At 46.3% G+C, this 21,597-nt stretch overlaps 1 protein-coding gene across 2 annotated transcripts in view; it reads right to left on the minus strand.

The window, feature by feature from the left end:
* Positions 1 to 856: 856 nt before the first annotated feature.
* The window catches only part of LOC133349493 (ras association domain-containing protein 3-like), an 85,226-nt gene continuing 64,485 nt past the window's right edge, over positions 857 to 21,597 (minus strand). For both annotated transcript variants that reach the window (XM_061562995.1, XM_061562996.1), the window contains 4 exons: positions 13,291 to 13,398; positions 11,266 to 11,593; positions 8,904 to 9,019; positions 857 to 7,886 (listed from right to left, as the gene is read on the minus strand). In XM_061562995.1, coding sequence (XP_061418979.1) covers positions 7,740 to 7,886; positions 8,904 to 9,019; positions 11,266 to 11,593; positions 13,291 to 13,398 — 699 coding nt within the window. In that variant the 3' untranslated portion in view covers positions 857 to 7,739. The remainder of the gene's footprint in view (positions 7,887 to 8,903; positions 9,020 to 11,265; positions 11,594 to 13,290; positions 13,399 to 21,597) is intronic.

Here is a 21,597-nt window from a genome sequence, read left to right on the forward strand (position 1 = left end):
GATGTCTTTACCAGGTTGGCTCTCGAGTGCTCCTTCAGATGGTACTTGGCCTACTCTTCCACGCCGGTAGAATCCCATAACTTTACCCCACCGCACGCAACCTGCCAATGAACTGACAGGGGCCACGGTGGCGAGATGTTAACTACCTTGCCTGGTATACAGGAGGTCGTGGGTTCGATCCCGACCCTGCCGCCTGTGGATTTTTATCCGGGTCCTCCGGTTTTTCACTACACATTTAAAATCAACATGCGTTTATTAGAGTATTTGGTTGCTATAAATTCCCAGGCGATATGCCACTTGGTTGAGCTTTCACTTGTGGCCAGGTCGTTTCTGAAAAAGAGCTACATAGCTCAGTTGGGCCTTAGCTGGTAAAATAACAAAGTGTTCCGTTTAGTAAAACTGTGCTGTACTCACACTGCTGGGTGGACAGAGGCGGTGGGAGAGATTTAAGAAACGCGCCGCTGTTTCAACTTCCAGAGCGGGAAGTGGAACGGGCAAGTCCAGCGTGCTAACAACCATTGCAGCAGTGGTCACAATGAAAGCGGACGGCGACGGAATCACCGATCTTGCTGATTTTAGCCAATCAAATGAAGGGGGGGGGGGAGGTTGTCACATCATTGCTCAAGCCACCGATCGATTGGCAATGAAGCGACACAGCGATTAGCCCGCAAATTACGATCAACCCGGTATTTTTTATGTTTGTTTTATTGTGTCGACTGGAGCAGAATCCATACCATTTAATCGCGATTAATAATCCACAGTACCATACATGGGCAAATCTCTGATGGGCGATGTTGTCGTATTCCAAGCACGTTCAGGCACACGCTAAACAAATACCACAACGCTCGTTTTTCTTTGCAAAACATTTTTATTGCGTTTTATTAGAAACAGTGCAAAGGCCTGCTGCACGCTTTATTTTCACAGGTGGCACCGTTAAAAGTTTGTCCTTTAGTGCGCGTGCCGTACACTTCTCAACAACGCAAGTCCAATACAAAAAAAACGCACTTCCTTCGTTATAAATAGGCTTTGGTCAAGGTGGGGGTCGGGGGGTGAGTCGCATTTGTGAGCAACAGAAAGAACAAGGGACAAACATATACAAATACAGTAACTTATTACAAAATAATACCAATATAGAAATCCTTAGAAACAGCAATAACATTGTTCCCCAATTGCCTCTACGTTTAAAGATTTTTTTTATACATCTAGTACCATTTATTTATTTATACTGTTCAACAGTAAACATTACCTACGGGGATTATTTTAATCGCTCTATATACACGCTCGATATATGTTGACTTGGGTGCAGCAATGACAGATTCAATTAAGGGCATCGTAAAAACCAAATCCATGCGAGTGTAAAAGCGAGACCGACATGAATGCCAAACGATTAATGGTTGCGAAGAGTCACCTCTCGAGTCGTCATTTATAATCTCAATGTATTCACTTAAAATAATTCCAATTTAATGAATAACACTCGCATGTGATTGGCCACACGCCCCTCCAATACGGCCACCACTTTATTTTAAAGTAGCACAAACTGCGGCGTCACTTAAAGCCAAAGTTAAAACAGTGCAACTCTTATTTACCACTTTGTTTACAACAAAAAACACACCAGTGCAATCAGGAAATTGTAACTGGCAACATCTGCAAGAAGACTGTGGTAGCCAAAATGTTGTAATTTAAAGTACAGTGCTATGTTCATTTTTAGAAGAATGATCGCCCACCCGCAGTTTCACTCGAGTCTAAACAACATCAACGTTTGCTGGAGAGCCATTGCAGGCCGGCGTCACGGTCACATGTATTTTACTTTTATTAATTTAATTTTTTTACCTACGTGACTTTACCGAAAAAACCTAAGCATATGTGGAGAATCACCAAATATTCGTGAATCACCACATAGGCCCCTCCACCCACTGCTCGATGGGACATGGGCCCAGGAACCTGGGACCCCCACCCATATAACGGAGATTAGACGGAGCCTTATATCCCAAACGTCACGCCGTGGCATGCAGCACTCAACGTCGGGGATGATAATAATATGGTCGAACTTAGGACAGATAGCACGCGCTGCTGGGATGGCCACGTGTCATTTGCGTCGCGGCCATCAAATGCCTGCCACGGAGCAGATAAGTGCAACGCACGCGGCCAAGCTGCCCAACACCGACTTTGCCCAAATAAGCCTTTGCCTTCCACGCGGTGACTTATTGCATGTACATATAAGGCACTGGAGTGGGGCTTCTTGTATGGCCCCCCCCCCACTCACCGACGTGCATTGCTGCCCAGCTGTCAACCCCCCCCCCCTGCCTCGCCTCCACGTGTCCCCTCTCACATGGGCCCCAAGCCAAAAACGACGTGAAAGCCACCTCTGTACGGCTTGGGCAGCAGGGCAAGCCGTGGGGCCTCTCTTTAAGAGAGAATGCATTGAAATTGGGCACCGAATGCTGCTCAGTCCACTCCCCCCACCTCCCACCAACTATACCATGACCGCACTTGCCTCCTGCTTCCGAGAACTGCGGACTAATGGACGCAACTTCGTTTGCAGATCGAATGAAAGGGTGTTGGCTCTTGACAGTTTGATTGATTTAATTGGCCCTGGAGCTTTTAAACACCCAAGTGAACCGAACGCAGGCATATTTTACCGAAAAAACACTTATTGATTTGTCAGAAAAATGATAATTGTACACAACTGTACGAGTTTAAATCGCGTTTCTCAGCATTACTAAATTCATGCAATGTGTTGCCAAATTCTCCCCCCACTTATTTTTTCTGACGAGCTACTCTCTTATAAGTCACTCAATAGTCGTAGCCTTTGCTCTCTGACAACTCGGGCACTTAAAATCGAGAATTGTGGATGTGGGTCTTCGTAAAACATTCGTGTAAGTGTTTTTTTCTTTAAATATAATATTTGCTTAGAGACGCGGTCAATAGGAGAGCCAGAGAATTGAGGCGTCACTTTTGATTGCAATTCTTTCTACAGCGGGGATGCGCCCATTTGCTACAACAAAACAAAAATCATGCTACGTTATTATAAACCAACACCCTATAAATAATATTCACCTATGTAACGCATTGCATACATTACTGGATATTTATGTATAGACTGTGCCGAACACATTATTCACACCCTGCATGCTACCGCGCCATATAAAGTTTGATTGGTCTCCTTGCAAAAATGAATCTCGATAATTTTGCTAAATATTAGCGTGGGTGAGCTGTCGCGAATTAGGCTTATAAACAATTATCAATCTCAATATTTTTGTAGGAATCGGCTATCAGAATGCCTACATAGAGATTGTACCTCCAATTAGTATGGTTGGCTACATATGGTTCAAAAGAAGTTCAACATACTTACATGCCTAAAAGATCAAACAGGATTTTTTGTGTTATTGTAACATGACCATGCATTCTAATGGGTGTCTGCACCAATGTAATGCCTAATGAATAAAGAACCTAAGAACGTTAGATGCGGATAATGTAATTTCCAGGCCAATTAAACACCAAGATCACAATTACCCCTCGTGTCGACCCCTCATTAACCCTCACATTATCACCAGCCACGACTCCTTCCCACCGTTAGCGGCTAATGCTGATAAATACATGTGCAATTAATCATCTGTAACCCCCCCCCACCCTCCCCCAGGGAACAGCCTACGAGAGAGCCTTCAATGTATCGCAAGTATTGCCGCCTCGAATGAACCAAACGTCCAGACGACAACAAACAAACAAACAAGAAAGCGCCTCCATCCTTTGAGTCACTCAAATTTGTGAGAGACACAAAACGACACGGGGGGGGGGAGCGCGGCCACCGCCGCCGCCCACGAATTTTGTTTCTGCGAGTTTTTGTTCACTCGATTTTCTTCATCGGTGTGGTGAAGTATGGTCAAACGATCCTCACCGCTATGTGGGGGAGGCCATCATCCAGTAGTGGATGGATCGTGGCCGATGATGGTCATAACCAATGACGATGAACAACAGTGGCGCTACCGCAGATTTCGAATCCCCGTGATTAATGATAAAACTGCTGCTGGCAACAGCTTAAATGGTCGCGTTTAAAACCTCATTCGCCGCATCGCCACGTGTCGAGGTTGGTCAGCTTGCAACGGGGGCTCCGACGTAACATTAACCGCGGCGGCTGTCAGCTTGACAGGTGAACGCCCACGCTGCGCGTTCGTAAAGTAAAATAAAACATTATTCCATTCCCCAGAGCTTTTAACAACTGTACGTACATGGGGGGGTTAGGGGGGGCATTTCAGACATTCACCAGGCCACTCCCCGACAGCCGCCCGTCCACTTGCTCACTCGCCAACCACGACGTGAACATGTATAAACATTGCTGCTCAAGCCTTGCCATACGATACACGAAGAGCACGAGACAGACAGAACAGGCATTACCATTCACTGTGCAGAGAGTTCCACCTGTTCAGATTTTGGCAACGCTTACTCCAATTTGGGCAATCGTTGTCGCGCATCGGTGAAGCTTTCTTAGCGAATCATGTTTCAACAATTATTGTTTAGCCACTCAAAAGCTGAAAATGTGGAACACCCAACACGGACATGCACATTTTCAGAACATATTTCAAAAACTCAAGTTACATTTTCAATTGATTGCAAAGTGGCTTGGCACTTAAAGCAGAATTAAATTCACTAACAGCCCAATAGTTGCTGCTTATAAAATTATTACCAAAACTACTCGTATTTACTTCTCATTTACAGTTGTATCCGTTTACTGAACTGTATTACTTATTTAAATACAATATTAACTTATATCGACCTACGGGGAGAAGAATTCCCCTCGAGCATGCAAGATTAAGGTGAATAAACCTCCCGGCTACCGCGTGTGTGCGTGCGTGTGCGCTCGTCTATGGCAGAGACAACACTCGTTCCAACCCCAGTAGTGTCGTCGATAGCCCTTGTGATCCAGCAGGCAGGTCCCTCCCCAAGCCCTTCCATTCCCCACTTCTAAGACCTAATTATTTCCTACCGACTTAATCTAAGCAGTCTCGAAACATGCCACGCAAATTAGTTCATCAGAACCAGCGTAGAACACTCGTCGTATTGCACATCCATAACATTCCTTTTGTTTATATAATCTGTTCATATTTTTCTACAATCCCACTTATAGCCACTTTTAGCACAAATCTATCTGCCACGTGTCCTGGCCCACCGGCCAGGCAGGAGACCCACGACAAGTTGGGTATAAAGCCACACACGGGAGTAATCTCGGGTGTCGTCAACGTCGCATTTGCACCCCCACGGAGTTCCATGGCTCCAAGATAAACAAGGGCAAGGAAACATTCTAACGATTACCACCTACCGTCCCCTCCCCTATGCCGATGATGAGAGTCACTATTCCTCCATATTGCACATCACTTGGAGGAAGCACTAAGAGCAGCAAGGGCACAAAATGTCCTCTGGGTGGGGGGACTTCAATGTCCTCCACCACCACCACTGACCAAGTCTAGAAGGACACAACTGCCAGACCGGGACTTGAACTTGAACTTGTGGCAGGCGGTTTGAGAACCAACACGAGGGGAGTGACTAACCTGACCTTTGTCATCACGAATCTACCTCTCGCAGATGCATCTGCCCATCAGCATCGGTAGGAGTGACCACCGCATAGACCTTGTGGTGGAGACCAGCTCACGTTGTTGCACCGAGGACACGTAGCATCATGTCTCGTGCGGCACCACCACCGTGCTAAGCGGGGACAAATTGCGAGCAGATCTAGTAGCTCGAGAGACTGGGGCATCCATGAGGCGATGTGGACCATCATCAGCGACTAGATCGTATACCACCAAGATATTGAACCTCATAACCCAACATATCCTCACTCCTCCATGACCATCTTGCCAGGTGACCAACCCCGGTTCAACGAGGAGCATAGAGAAGGGCAATGCCAACAGCAGCAACATACCTAAACCTGGAGACGCTTCAACACAATTTTACTTGCTTGCTCGACAACAAAACCAACATGCTATAAACAGAGATAAGGGATCCCACAACCAACAAAGTTAAAGCTCTGCAATCCTACCACACCCAGCCAAGAATGGTGAACAATTTAGCAATTGACAGGGCCAGGTTAACATCCAGGCTTGGGCTGAAAAGTGGCCAATAACACAGCCCAAGCACCTTCCCTTGACATTCAATGGAATTACCATCGCAGAGTCCCACAGCCATCAACATTTTGGGGGTCACCATTGACAAAAAAATAACTCAATTGGACCAGCCACATAAATACCATGGCCACAACAGCAGGTCAGAGGGCTGTCTATCTTGCAGCAAGTGGCCCTATCTACTTTCTCCCCAAAGCCTCTCCGCTACTCTACAAGGGACAAGGCAGGGGTGTCATGGAGTACGCTACGCTTGCCTAGATGAGCGCAGCTCCGATGACACGTAAGAAGCTCGCCACCATCCAGGACAACGATCTGCTCTATTGGCACCTCGCCATGTGTAAATATCTACCCCTGCCATCCCTGGGGGGCGTCCTGCAGCTGCAGTGCGCGCACGGTCTCCAGAATGCACTGCACCAAAGCAGCTCCAGCAGCACCTCCCAAACTTAGCAACCTGTGTGGTGGGAATGCCACCCCAACTTCTAAATTCCCCTACGAGTCACACGTCAGCCCCGACCCAGGATATTTATTGCCACCGCTCAGTTCATCAACGCCGGACCTGAATCCTGAAACTCCTATTGAACAGCGTTGTGGGGAAGAGGGCAGCCCGGCTGCTACGACTGGAGCAGGGCACGGACAAATCCACGGCACTACCACCTCCTTGCGCATTGCAACTAGGGATGGGCAGTAAATGCTGGTCTACCAGCAACGCCCACATCCTATAGATACATTTTTTAATAAAACGTTAAGTATTGAATCTGTCTTTTTTTCTGTTCCTTAATGCAGTATTTATATGTAAATTTTCTAGGAAATGGGGGAGGGAGGGGAGTTAATATAATAAACAGTACAGCACACAGTTCACAGACATTTAAACATAAACATTCCCTGCAATTATACATTGACCTTTTTTTTGCTTTAAAACTCACTCAACTCCACACAGATTCTTAAGGAATCCAACTTTACCAACTTTTTCGCATGAAAAATTCCCAACCTTGGCAATTTCATAGAAATGACTTTCATTCAGCTCAGTTTCCTCAGCGCAGACGACTAGTTTTGCACCTCGCATCACCCATAACCTCGGCCACCGAACCCCATCCCTCCGCCTTTTGTGCTTCTCTTGATCTCGCTTGCGGAGAGAGCAAATTGGCAGGACATGGCCCACAAGGGTGCACCTCCTCAATCAAGCGCTAGCCTGCTTCGCACTCGCACTCTCGCCCTTCAGTGCATACCCACGCCACCCGCATCTCACACCGACACTATTTGCGCCTCCCATTAGCACGGTTGGCTACGTGCGGCGCGAAATAAGCTCAAGATACATACATACATATTCCAAACACCGCACACCATTGATCTTCCGTGCTTCCTACACACGCGTTACATCACATGACCTTACAGACCACAACACTACCCCCCGATGTTATATACATTCCTCTCAAACCCCACACCCAATCCCCCCAACCACCACCACGTCACGTTACAATTCAGATTTGGGTGCAGGTCGTCGTCGTTGTCGTCGTCGTGACTTTTCTTCCCAGCGGGTTTTCTCTTCACCGACGTTTTCCACCACTTTCCCGTGGCGACGCTGGCGAGACGACACCTCGCGAGGCTCCGCTGCGGTAGGGCGGAGGCTCAGCCGGGCTTGCGTGTGGCCAGAGCCTCCACCAGCTTCTGGCGATAGCCGTCGTACTTTTCCTGGACCTTGAGCACGTACGCATCCTCTTCCCGTTTCAAAATCCGCAGGAAATTCTGCAGCTCTGGGACGGTGAAGGCTTCCCACTGTAACAGGAGAGACACGGCACAGCGGGTCAAAGAGCCACTCAATGGGAACACAAGGGCACAGGGCCATTCATAACAAACTATATCAACAGTGCGAGTGCGTACGCGTGCACGCACATCTGCGACAATGGTGGCGTAGGCATTACTAAACGGCTCTATCATTCTGATTTGCACCCAAGTTCGATCGAGTACAATGCAGATGTCAGATGGGACATGAACCAGAATTGTGGCTCCCCTAGGTCAAATCAGTCTCAAATGGGTACCTCTTTGAGTGGCACGTCAACATCAGCATGAGAGATACAAAGGCGGCTAGGCATGGTGCTCACTCCAATATCCCCCCATGCACCATGCTAGCCTTTAACGGTGCTCCCTAACAAAACCATTTACAAATAAAAGATACAAGAATACATTGGAGAACTTGGTGCACGGATAGGTGCTCACCAACAGCACTAGGCCCTAACAGACTCCATGACTAGAGGGTCTTTGTGCTATTTTGTGTGTGAAATTTGGTCATGTAATGGTGAGTGCAATTTCCTGCAAACCCGGTGACCCAAGTTCAAATTCCTAGCCGCAGCGATAATAAGCAATGCCTGGGCCTGTCTTAGCCTCCCCGACTTATTCTTGAGATTTTAAATAAATACCTGATGAATCGTGTAAATACCGGCACCAGGGAGACAAAGGTGGCCGGCTGGTTACAGCGGCGTGGTTGTGCACGAGACATCCCCGCGTCCCGTGTATTTTTTTTATTTTACCAACTAGGGCCCACTGATCTATGTAGCAAATTTTTCAGAAGCTTATCACGTGGACATTTATAGCAGCGAAATCCTCCAAACGCACGTCGATTCTAAATGTGCAGGGCAAAACTGGAGGATCCGGAGAAATATCCACGCGACAACGGTGCAGATCATTCAACCTCCAAATATACAGCAGCAGGCGTCAGGGTCGGGATCGTAACCCACGACCTCCTGCATACCAGGCGAGGTAATTTACATCTCGCCACGGCGGCCGATGACTTACAATGACCTCGCCGGTCTCGTTCTCCTGCATGACGAAGCGCATTGCCGTCTGGTCGGGTCCGTTCAGCAGGCGCAGGTGCAGGGGGTTTTCCTCGTCGCTCAGCTTGCGCTTGGACACTGTGGCGGCACGGACAACGGAGAAAGAGACCACGTGAGACTGCCGTGCGTGGAGCCCCGCGTCGAACCGCGTGCAATCGACCGGCTCCCCAAACCCAACGCCCCCCCCCCGCCACGCTTCACATCACGATCGTACCTCTTCTGCAAGGCAACACGTGTGTACCAACAGATACGTCTCACAATATCTATCGAGATGAATCAACAAAAGGAGTCCTGTTGTACCCATTAAAAAGCATTGCTGTGGGAGGTGTGCGAATACGCGTCCGCATCTTGTAAAGGAGATTCCTGTATTTTATTGGGTGTCAATACATCATTTCCTTTCCAATACGGAGACTGTGTATTAACAGGTTTGTGCAGTGCCCAATGCAAGATGGATGTGTATTTCCAAATGCATCTTGCAATCCCTATTTGGATACATGATCATCTCCTTTGCAAGACATTTATTTACAAACAGATCTTGCATATTTTTCAAAACCACGGGCATTTACGTTTGCGAGTTGGATATAGATTTATCCTGCTTTTAACGCAGTGGGGGTAATGAGGCGATTACCTAGGATGGTAAATACGGGGAGAGTGCGGTGGTGGCTATGCATGTGGCCTGTGATCCTGCACTGTGGAGGGGCGAGTGTTGGTGGATCACCGCACACATGACAAAATGTTACGAGACTCCCTTCCCGTGGACATTGAGGTGCAATACCCCGACTTGCTGGCAGAATTCAGTACAACGAAGTGTGGACTGATATCATCTGTATGGGATCGAGTGTTGCCCCCTCGCACGTGTGGGTTTTCTCTGGGTGCTTCGGTTTACTCCCAGAGTATAAAACACTCACTAATTGGCTGAAAACATCCGAACAGAGAACTGCAGAGCAATTGTTGGTGCCGGCTCACTCCAATTTGCATGAAAGACGTAAAAGTAATTGTCGACAGAAAAGTTAGACTCGAGAAAATATCCTGAGAAATACTCGAGAACAGCCACCTGGGTAAGGAGTAAGCCAAGAACCAGGCAATGCTCTAACCCAAGCACAAACAACAATGGGGAAATCATCACCGAGTGATCCAGCACCACAGTTAGAAATGTTCTTGAGACACGATGAACTAATTTTAGAAGCCGACATGTACACTAATCGTGCCCTTGCAAAATTCCTATCCATGGTGCTGATTCGGTAGCAAGTTCAACGTCAGTCCCCCCCCTCCTAGAGCCGTTACACAACCCGGCTGCAGTCACATGATGTTAATAACGGGCTTGGCTTCAACAGTTTGTGAACATTTGCAGGTTCGATAACATTCACTGGCTGTGTAGTTTAACCAATTAAATGTTTTAAGTATATATTAAAATATATAAGTATATCAAATTTCCTTGCAGCCTGTAAAATATAATTGCTTTTATAGCGGTCATGTTATTACTTTAAACGCCATTAGTAAATCAACCTGGTGGTCAAACCTTAATGATTTCTAACCGTTTGATTACACAGGCCCTTAAACAATGTACAGGGTGCTTTGCAATGCTGTTGCCGCTAGGTGACCCCTACATTGATGTTTGGTTTAACTATGTATGGGCGCGGCGTGAGCACATGACGCTATGAACTCCGTGACATAAGTTTTATTCCTGACCACAGCTTTTACATAAGTGGCGAGAGATATCTGAATCTAACCTGGTCTCCTCCCCCCCATATTCACGAGCTAGCACTGACCATCGTGGTAAAGTATCGTCAAACAACCCCCATTGCAGACATGGCTTGAAATGACTTTGCAATTATTTTGTGTTGTTACAATGTGATATAAATGGCAGCTACAAGAGAAATATCACAGAATGTAGTTTAGAATTAGTATCCATCATTAGAATGATGGTGGCACGAGATAAGTGATAGCTAAAAGTGAAGGCGGTGAATGCTGTGCTGTTGCCCACTTTGTGTGATCCATCACAATCTGTCTTAATATTGGTTCAACCAATTTACGTTCAGTCAACATCTATTCAACCAAAGGTTACTTATTTACACAACTGGGGGTAGCAAACAGCACATTGCGGACACCCTGTAAAACAAATTCCATAAACTATTTTTTATTTTACCAGCTAAGGCCCACCGAGCCATATAGTAGTTATTTTTCAGAAGCAACCTGGTCACAAACGACAGCTCAACCACGTGACTTATCACGTGCAAATTTAAATCGGCCAAATACTCGCTTCTATTAAATTCCCCGCACTTTCGACAAAACAAAGTCTCCAGACCGACCGACCGACAACTTACCCTGCCCGTCTGGCCCTGAGTGCTGGAAGAGGGCGAACTTGCGTGGGTTGTCCATCACCTGGAACTTGCGGAGCAGCGCCTCGATCACCTCGCGCGCCGTGTTGGTGCTGCTCAGGTGGACCTGCTTCTCGGTGCCGCGTGGCAGGTAGAAGGTCGTGCGTCGTGCCGTGCTTTCGCACGTGCCGCTGCCGCCACCCCCCCCCGCCGGGCCGGGCGCCGCCACGGGCTGCAGCAGTGCATTGTGGGCCCGCCCGTCGTCCGCCACGGAGACGGGCCTCTGCAGGTTGAGCTGCACCTTGATGAAGCCCGTGAACGTCCCGTTCTCCTGCTGCGGGCGGGCGCAACGTGCCAACGGAGAGAAGGTCGGTAAGGCGATGACGACACTAATATCGTGTGACAAACTTTAAAAAAAGTAAATTAATTGATGAAATATTGCATTTGATTACTTTGTCTTCAAAATTTACACTCTCTTCTTGTGATACTAAACTATATTTTTTCCCCAGGTAACTCTACTGAAATATCAGCTCGTTTACATAAGCGACCTGGCCACAAACGATAGCTCAACGAAGTGGCTTAACATGTGGAAATGTATAGCAGCCAATTACTCTAAACGCACATTTATTCTAAATATGGAGGGAAAAACCAGAGGACTCGGAAAAAAAATCCACGTGACCATGGGGAGAACATGCAAACTCTAAATATACAGCTGTCGGGGTCTGAATTGGCATTGACAGCAGTGCACAAAAGTATCAATAACACAAAACTCAACATGGCAATAAGACTGCTAAAGGGCCATTGCCAAAAATGTTCCCTATCACATTTTTGTTTGTACTTGTGTGTGGTCAATTACTCAACCCCCTTTAAAAATTACGGTTCCAATTAATGATATCCCTCCTTGCGAAGGCTGGAAACTCCCTTCAATCCACATCCAGCGAGGACTTGACAAAGGGCTGTTTTGCTTAACTATTCGAATGATTTAAAAATAGTAATTAACTATCCCAATTTATAGGGAAAGCAATTTAACATTTCAAGCAAACACTCCAATGAGATCACGTAATTATGTGATTATTGTTGGTTGTAGCTTGTAATGATGGTGCCGTGACTGCAATCGCCGTTCAATGGTCTTTTGTTAAAACCTTGCGCCTTTCCGCTTTAGCGTGCGTGGCATAATGTCGCTGGCGAATATTTATTACGGCAATTATGAGCAAAGTTGCTGCTGATAGCAAGATAACTCTGAATATTTAATAAGTGTTCACAGAGCTTAAATATATTATTGCGCATGCGGTCTTTTTTTCGTGTCAACTTCGAGCCAGAGAAAATAACATGTTCACATTGATGACCGGGTTAAGATCATACATTGATGACTGTACTTTTTTTCATCTCGGGAATCATAGGAAGGGATTTTGGATGCAAACTTAAGTCCGCACTCTGGTTCTTACCCTGGGTACGAGCTTACAAGGGACCCAGCCTTGTGCCTCAACGCCAGAGTTCCTAAGTTAGCAGGTCGATAAAATATGAGTGGCCGAACGGTGGTCGAAGATTGCTTAGTGGCAGCGCGAGACCGACAGATGAGTGGAGGTGGTAATGATACGCCGTGTTAATGTTTTCCTAGTGATTGTATGTGCGCATTGATTTGGAGGAATCTTTGTGTTTAAAAAAAACAATTGTACGAGAGCAGTATCTGGGAGGTCTTGCTCTGTCCTATAAAAGAACCAATTCTCACATGGCAGCGAAATACGTGAGAATCATTATAGCTCATCGGATTCCTCCAGTATAAATAAAGATTCCGATTCTGAATCAGTACTTCTGATGTGAAACATACGGTGGACGACGTGCAAAGCTTGGGAGACGACCCACATGTGAGACATAAACATTAACAAAACACCCCACGGTGAAGTTATTGCCTTGTAACCATGCACCATGGCTGCGGGCCGTTCGCAAATAAACGCGGCGTGGCGCTTGAATCGCGCGCACGTGTGTGAGCGGGGGGGGGCCTGTCGGGACAGGTGCAAGGCCTCATCTCACCTGCACCATGCTGGTCTTGCTGCTGCTGCGCAAGTTGTACAGCTTGATCTTCTGCTCGATCTCCTCCCGCGACAGCACCTGGCTCTGCACCTGCTCCACCTTGCCATCCTGCAGGGAGGAGAAGTGGCATTGTCATTGGTGGCCACACGCTCGCTGGCAGCCTTGGACGGGCTGGCACAAGGGGGGCGGCGGTGGGAGCCGAGGGGGGGTGGCACAGTGTGGGCTCGATTCGTGGCTCGGGTTGCATTCGCAAGTTGGCTTTCATTATTCTTAGGTTTTTTCGGTAAAGTCACGTAGGTAAAAAATTAAAATTAAAACGAGACAAGAAGTCACAGCTTTTCGAGACGCTGGCCTTCCCTCAAGAGATGCCGAGATAACAAGGTAATACCCATCACTTTCCCACCCTCAACCAGTATATATACAAGGACTGTTTTCTTGGAATTTCTCTTACTTGATACAGCTATCGTGCTGTGACGGTTCCACCTGAAGACGGAAGCTTGTGTTGCCTCCGAAACGTCGTGATTTTTATTTTATTTTTATTTTACTTTTATTCATTTTAATTTTTACCTACGTGACTTTACCGAAAAAACCTAAGAATATGAATCCTTGCAGTCACGAAAGCTTCAAATCTAGAATGGCTTTCATTAATTGCGTATTTCATCACCGATGTCAACGCCGATCGTTTAAATCACGCTAACCGTGCAATGAGCTTTGGCAGAAGGAATGCTGCCATGGTGTTACGGTTTGCACATGGAACTTGCAATCCAGAGGTCGCCGGTTCGAGATTCCGGCTTGGGAAAGTTTCTTAAAATGCACGCACCTCTGTCCATTCAGCGGGATAAATGGGCGCACCACGCTTAAGTCTATCTGCAGGTCGCATCGCGTGTAGGTACTTCCACCTCTTCCAAAATATTTGGCCTGCGTGGAAGTAGGACAGAAACTCATCAAGAGGGGCTCTCTCTAGAGCTCCTTCTAGTGGAGGCCCTTCCCACCAGCAGTGCACGAGCAAGATATTACAAGGCTGCACGTTTATCTTACAGCACTCATAAGATATTGATACGGCAATTGTAAGTCATAACGGCGACACCTGTAACGTAATTATTATGCTCAATATCTAGCAAAAGCGATTGTTTTTGTTAATATAATCGTAATTTATTTACGTTACATATTCCGGGCCCAGCCAAAAGCCAAACCTGGGAACAAAAGCAGGGAGGTGACTTCTGATCGTAAATCTACTGAACATGAATTCAACGGCAGCACGCACCGAAATATAACGGCCACCTTGAGGCAACACCGAAATGGTCGGCTCCCATCTGTGAGCAGGTCCACACAAGAATAAAAATGAGCCAACAGCACGTGTGTGTGTGTGTGTGGCATGACAACCGAGTTTGCGGTTTTCATAGTTGAACCATCTCAACATTTCTGTAACGTTTGCAAAACCCACTGGCTTTTCAAAGGTTCGCTAAATCCCTCCTAGAGCATGAACGAAGCTCATTTTAAACGCTTGATGTTTGCGCCGCCCAAAATATGCGCTGCACAAAAGGCGACCGGGATTGTGACATTAAAATACCAGCAAATTACTCGCCTGTTTAAGGTTGACCGATTTACCACATTAAATGCTTTGTGCACGGAGCTAAATGCTAAATTCCATAGAGTTTCTACAAAACCGATCGCCCACTGACCCATTTTCTTCTTTTTATTTCCCCTCTTCCGCCAATGGCACTATCGCTCTTAGCCGCGTGGCCTGGAGGACATCAGACTTGAGGAATAGAGGTGCATTGTGCCGTGACTGTGAACGCCCGTTGTTGAAACTTTCCGGAGAAACCAACACGGCCCACATATACGCCCCTCCTCCCAAACCCCCAGTGCAATGTTAAGCCGTCTTAAACAAGGCTCTGCACAAGCCGGTGGGGTTTTGAAATCAAAAAATAAATTACAGAGCCGTGAGAGATCCATCACACACACGGGCGAGGATTCAGGAGGGGCGAGGCTCCGGGAGGGGTGAGGCACCGGAGCACGTCGTGTTCTGTAAATCTGCTGGGAGGGGGTGCAGAGCGGTGCGTGACTGGCGTGCGCTGGCGGCTGCGGTGAGGGCGACGCTCGGGGGAGCCGTTGACGTCAGCGCCGTGGCGGTGACACGCGACGGGAATCGGCGGGGCGGTGGCGGAGCCCTCGTTTGAGTGGCACCGGCGAGGGCTCCGGTAGCTGCCCACGACCGGTGGGGAGCGAGCGAGCACGAGCCAAAAAAAATGTTCGTGTTACCTGGAAACAGATGTGCCTCGCCGCTAGGGGACAAAGCGGATCCCATCTGAAGACCTGATAGCATGTTGTTATTATTATTTTATTGCCATGCAGCTCTGATGAGAAATACTGGTGGATTTTTTTTTAAGTAGGCTTTCAAATGCCAACGTACGAAGATTATTATTATTTGATATCGTAAACCAGGTTGGAATATTTTAAAATGAGAAACGATCAAAAGTTGAAACACCGATGTGAATGCACTCGTTTTGAAGGCACGCAGCAATCACTCGGCATATTTTCTGCACATTTAATATAATACAAATTACTGATGTTCGTCAGGATTGCATGTTGCTCGTATATATTTTTTTTATGAAGAACTCAATTACATCACAACACGTACAGCCCTTCATCACCCCACTACTGAATGAGTGTTACCCCTTGCCGTGCAGATCACGGGATCAAATAACACCCACTCTTATTCGATGTAATAATAAAGACATACATTGGCCTCTAATGTTAGTCAATACCCACTCGTAATGCCCCACTGTAGTGTCCGGCATGTACATGCAATATGTATGGAAAATCAATAGTGTGTTAGGTATTGCCTTTCATCAGTTTGGCTCTAAAATTTACTCTCTTCCTGCTTGGAACAACTTGTGTTAACTCCTGGAATCATACATGAGATGAGCGCTTGTAATTAACCTGCCATTAATCATGCACACACACACACAACTTTTTCACAAGCATTGACTGAAATTAAAAAAATACTTATGAAATGTATCCGGTACATCATCCTAAATATAAGTTGTGCGACTTAACTTTGTACACAGAGGTGAGTGTGCGTGTGTGTGTTTTTTTTAGTATTGAGAGAAATGTTGGTCAAAAAAGGTATTAAGTTTCATTCAGTAAATATGCTGAGTGCTGTACTTATTAACTGCTCTATGGGAGAAGTTGTGGCACAGTGGTTAGCACAGGAAGTCACGAACCTGGCTGGCCACCTGAGTTCTAATCCGGTCTGTGGTCAGCAGTGGCAAGCGATTTATGAACTGGTCTTAGGCTCCCCTTTTCCAACAACTTGCACCGACTAATACGGTGAAGTATAGTTTAAAAAAAAACACATTTGCCGAGCTTAATTTCCAGCTGGAGATCGGTTGACCCCCCTCTTCAAGGTCAAGAAAATGAGCACCACTTTGTGTGACGTCAATGATGATTGTCCCGTGGGTTATCTCAGCCCTGTCATGAGAATGTGGAATCTGCATCACTGTAAAACAGGGCAGGAGCCAACACCCATGAATGGGAAGCCACTTCAAATTCGTTGTTGCTTCTGAGCGACACGTAGGACAGAACTGCTAAACAATCAGCTATTTAACCACGTGCCCTCTAGCCCCGTACCCTTACATGAGCACTTTACACGTATGCACCACTGAGAACAGCTGCCCTGCCTCAATGTATACTTTAAGTTTGTTTCAGCTCTCAGTTCCTTCTTAATGTAATGCCGCAGACCAGACACGAGACATAAACACAAGAGATACACTTTTTTTTGTATTCCCCCCCCACCTTGTCATTATTTTAGTCATGTAATATTAATGTGATTCTGGCCCTCTCCCAGACGTGAGCCACATGGCTGCAAGCATCTGGTTTCAGAACCCAATAACCCAGCTCCCAGCAGCCTCATATTTCGCTCTCATATCCTCCTGGAAGCGGGAAACAGATGCTTCCGTATGCCAGGCCCCTTTGACAAAAGGAGGGCCCTCGCTCTGAAAACAATGAAGCGATCACTTTGTAATATACACCGCGACCGGCGGAAGGGCTGTTCACAATTACAAACAACATGCTCACACACCCACAAATAAATATGTTCACCCAAGCGCACAGCAAGCCCGAGAAAAAAGGCTTATTGAATATAAATGTTTAAATTGAAGCTAGTTACCAGGTCAGGGTCCCCAATTTAGATTGTCAGAGTTCATCTTCAAAGCCCGTTATCTGGTTTAATAATTATAATGCAGTAATTATCATTTGCAGGACTTGATAAATCCATTACTGCCCATGCCCTATTGGTAATGGGGATTGCGTGACTATATTTCGCCACGTTCGTCAGTGCAGATCGGTGAAGTGGTGGTGGTGAGGTGGGGGGGGGGGGCATCCCAAATAATATCCATGGCAGCTCCGAGGTTATTTTTTGGATCGGTAGTTTCACAGTGCGTACAAACGTACGTTTTGTCATTTTGGGCTCAGACGATGGAAAACAATGATCTGCTTTAGAAGATTATGAAGAGTCCTTGTCATAATTTCTCGTTCACGGTGGGCACATGCTTTTATGAGACTACCCTGCGGCAATTTACTGGGCGGCTGTGAGAAAGATCCGTCACCGCCAAGATTCTGCCCGTCTAAAGGAAGCAACACGACTTAAGAAACCTTATAAACTTATCAGCACTGGCAGAAGTTTCATTGGCTTTTTTTATAGATATATTCACACACATGCACATTGGGAGTAAGGATAATAAAGCAATGATTAATAAGGGTACTTACTACTTAACAAGAATACATTTAGGTGCATGGTATGAAAGCTGCCTGTGATCTGGAAAGACACTTTATTTAGCCTACGTAGTTATTCCACTATGAGACCTCCTTTACCAGTGGCAAAATATAGTGATAGGTTTTTACCCTTTCAACTGGTACAAAAACTGACACCTTTATACAAGGCATCATGTTTGCAATAACCACAACACAAGCAATCACAATGCAAACAAAAAGAAACAACTCTGATAATGATATGCACTGTCCTTGAAGTTGATTGGTCCACACCCGAGACAGCTTTTCTTAGAGCCTAGTCTCCATTGGTGTTGGACCAGATGACGCCTATCACTATAGTTATTCCACTGTTGGAATAAAAAAATGCGATTGCAATTTTATGTTTTAATCGCAAAACGTTTACGTAGGATATGAAAAACATAGCGTTGCCTAAGATGCCACGAGGTGGTTGTTTTTATGCAAAACAAACCTGTTTCTGTGAATACTTCAATGAAAATAAAAACAAGGATGATGATGAATTACAGCCCATCGTGGTGGTTGTTTGACCATACATCACCACGCTGGTCAAGTGCATATTATGTGTTGGGGGGGGGGGGGTACTGGTTCAGATATCACTCACCACTGATGTTAGCCGTGGCCCAGAATCAGACTCAAATTGCCGGGCTCACAGCCAAGTGCACTAACCACTACGCCACTGTTATTCATTTTAAAACTTCTCTTAATTACAGACAAATACACACACGCGAGTCAATTCCATTACATCAGCAAAGACTGTAAAAGAACGCGACCAAAGGTGAATTTACCATTCGTCGCAATAAACCCAGCCCCGTCTCCGCAAGCTTGAAAGGCACAACGCGCACAACATTAAAGTGACTGCCTTCGGTCGTGTCCCCTCGCTTCTATAAATACTCGCCTGGAACTTCTTGAAAGCACTGCCTTCCAAACAAGGCCGAGGCATGAGGTGCGCTCAAGCGCGATTGGGAGCGTGTGGGCGCCTGGGACCAGAGCTGTTTTTGGGAAGGAGTGTGGGGTGGATGTATCGGGTGGTGGCTTTGACCAAGTGGTGACAGAATGTGTCCCGGGGATGATGGCGATGGCGGGTGACGATGATGGGCAGTGGCCGGATAATGTAAACTTGGAGCCATTCCTTGGGTTGGCCACTGCCGCCGATGGGTTGGGCGAGTCTCAAGTTTTGACTTTTGGAGTTTTTACAGTTGAGTTATGGAGAGGTATTCAGTAAATGGCCATGACATTAAGGATTATTAAAGAGAGTAGGATTCTGTAGGGGGTGGGGGCTTAACAAGATGTCTCTATTTTTAATTTTAAATGTTATCTCTTCACTCATTCATGCTCAAGATAAATGTATTTTTATTTTTATAAGTCGTCCAAATGGGCCCTGTTTGGGATTATATGTGGTCAGTTTTTATTATTGATTATTTGTACATATGCGAAAACCCTGGAGCGAACCTACAAAGATGCACAGGGAAACACACCCAAACTCTGCCCCGTCATAAACCTACTTGGGTATACTGCCAACTTCAGACACCACCACCTTGTTTGCACTGCAAGCAAGCGTCTGTCACAGGCGACGCCCCTTTGTGTGCCACAAACACCACCTCCGATTTCAAGAACAAGATTTCAGGCAAGCACCACCACCACACCCTGCCAAGCATAATATGGGGCCTTTTGAGCCAAGCTTCCAACGATGATAAGATCAACACCCAAAATTACCTTAAACAAAAAAGCACACCTAATCCCTTTAGATGCCAGAACAAGAAAAGCACACGTGCTCGACTGAAAAAAAAACTTTTAATGTAACAAATTACACGTTGTGACACCGCGGCAGAGTCGGTAGTGGTGCACAGGCCACAAATAACAATAACAAACTCAACACATTCGTCAATAACCTTTCTTCACATTGCCCAAAACGTCGCCTTTTTTGTTTTTCAGGCCGTCTACATAAATGCAAGCTTGGCTAGTCGCGGGCTCTTAGAAACCGATCTGTCTGTGTTGGCGGCATATGCGGCGCACGTGCTGGAGCCAACATCCGACTCGCCGTTTTATGCGTTCAAAGAGAGCACAGCGTGAAATAAACCATGGTCCCCCGCGTATTTTACGATGACTCGACATCCGGGAGGTGGCTTGCAATGACGGGGAAAGTGGCTTGCAATGAGCACAACCACTCTCCGTATAAAGTGTCGGTCCGCCATAGACTCTCTTAGGGTCTCGCCACCTGCCCTGGTTTTCACGAGGATCATCACTCTTTTGGGATAAACCTTTTGATGTGATACTGGGGTGGCAAGAGATGCATGAACACAAATAACAAAAAAAACTCACATTCATCAATAACACTGCCCTAAGACGAAAGGAATATATAATAGCAACGTTCCAGGCAATGGTCCTACATCATGAGGTTATTGTCCTGGAAAATCTGCAAACCTTCTTGGGACATTAAAAGTCCCGGTTTTTGCCAATTGCTTTCATAACAACACCACTGAAGAGAATGCATTTACATGCGATTCTCCCCTCTTCTCGTGTTGCGAGATATTCTTCCCCTGATGTGTCCGAGGTGGCAACACTAGGCCCTCCCTTGAATCGTGACCAAAAGCAACGATTTTGATGTAAGTGCTAATTCAAGGTAAATCGTAACATCTGCAAACGCGTGCAGCGGCGGCACGTGTGCGCGTGTATATTTCAATCCGATGCTTCCTGAAAGCAATAACGTACATCATGGTCTTGTTTATTCACTCCGAGCCAATAACCACCTCGGTAAATTCACACCAATGTAAACAGTGCACGGCCAATGCAAGCCTACACCCAAATATCTGCCAAACGTGCAAACATATTAGCGACACGGTTACTGGCCTCTGGGGGAAAATAGAAGTTCAATTATTGATGGGGCCACACTCAAAGACAGCAGGACACATTAAAGCAAATGTAAAAACTTTATCCTGTCTCCATATACCACAGGCGCACATAAATAAAATATATAGATTTTAATCCATTGGCCTATTGGTTTTCCAGACCATTATAAAACACCATTTATTTAAGCAAAACAAAATGAGGACTGGTGAGCCTCATTGTGGGTCTAATCAGTAGTCAGGCTTGTTAAACAAATGCTGCTGGATTATCAGATGTCCCTGGCAAGAGCACTTCACATAAAAATGAAATCCCCTTCAACACTCGAAAACCAAAAATGCATTATTCGTTACCCATGAGGCATTGTGGGTGAAAGGAAGTCATCAGAAGAGCTGCATTCTCACTGCACAAACAAACCAAAAACTGTGTTTCACTCCTCGTGGGGCATGGACTGTACATACTTCCGTGCCATATCCCAAACTCTGTTCACACCTGAGTCACAGCCAGTGGGCAGCTTTTTGTTCGTCAAACGAATGAGACAACATCTGAGATCATCCGGATGGCAGCCAATAACAGTTTGCATTGTGTCGCAGCCTTTAATCACATCGTGAAAGGGATGTCGGCGTTTCATTTACAGCTTAAAGCTGGCAAGGGCCTCCAGTCTCATCAGGATGT

Source organism: Lethenteron reissneri, chromosome 30 (assembly GCF_015708825.2).
Source record: "Lethenteron reissneri isolate LAM-NWPU_2019-01 chromosome 30, ASM1570882v1, whole genome shotgun sequence".
Lineage (NCBI taxonomy): Eukaryota > Metazoa > Chordata > Hyperoartia > Petromyzontiformes > Petromyzontidae > Lethenteron > Lethenteron reissneri.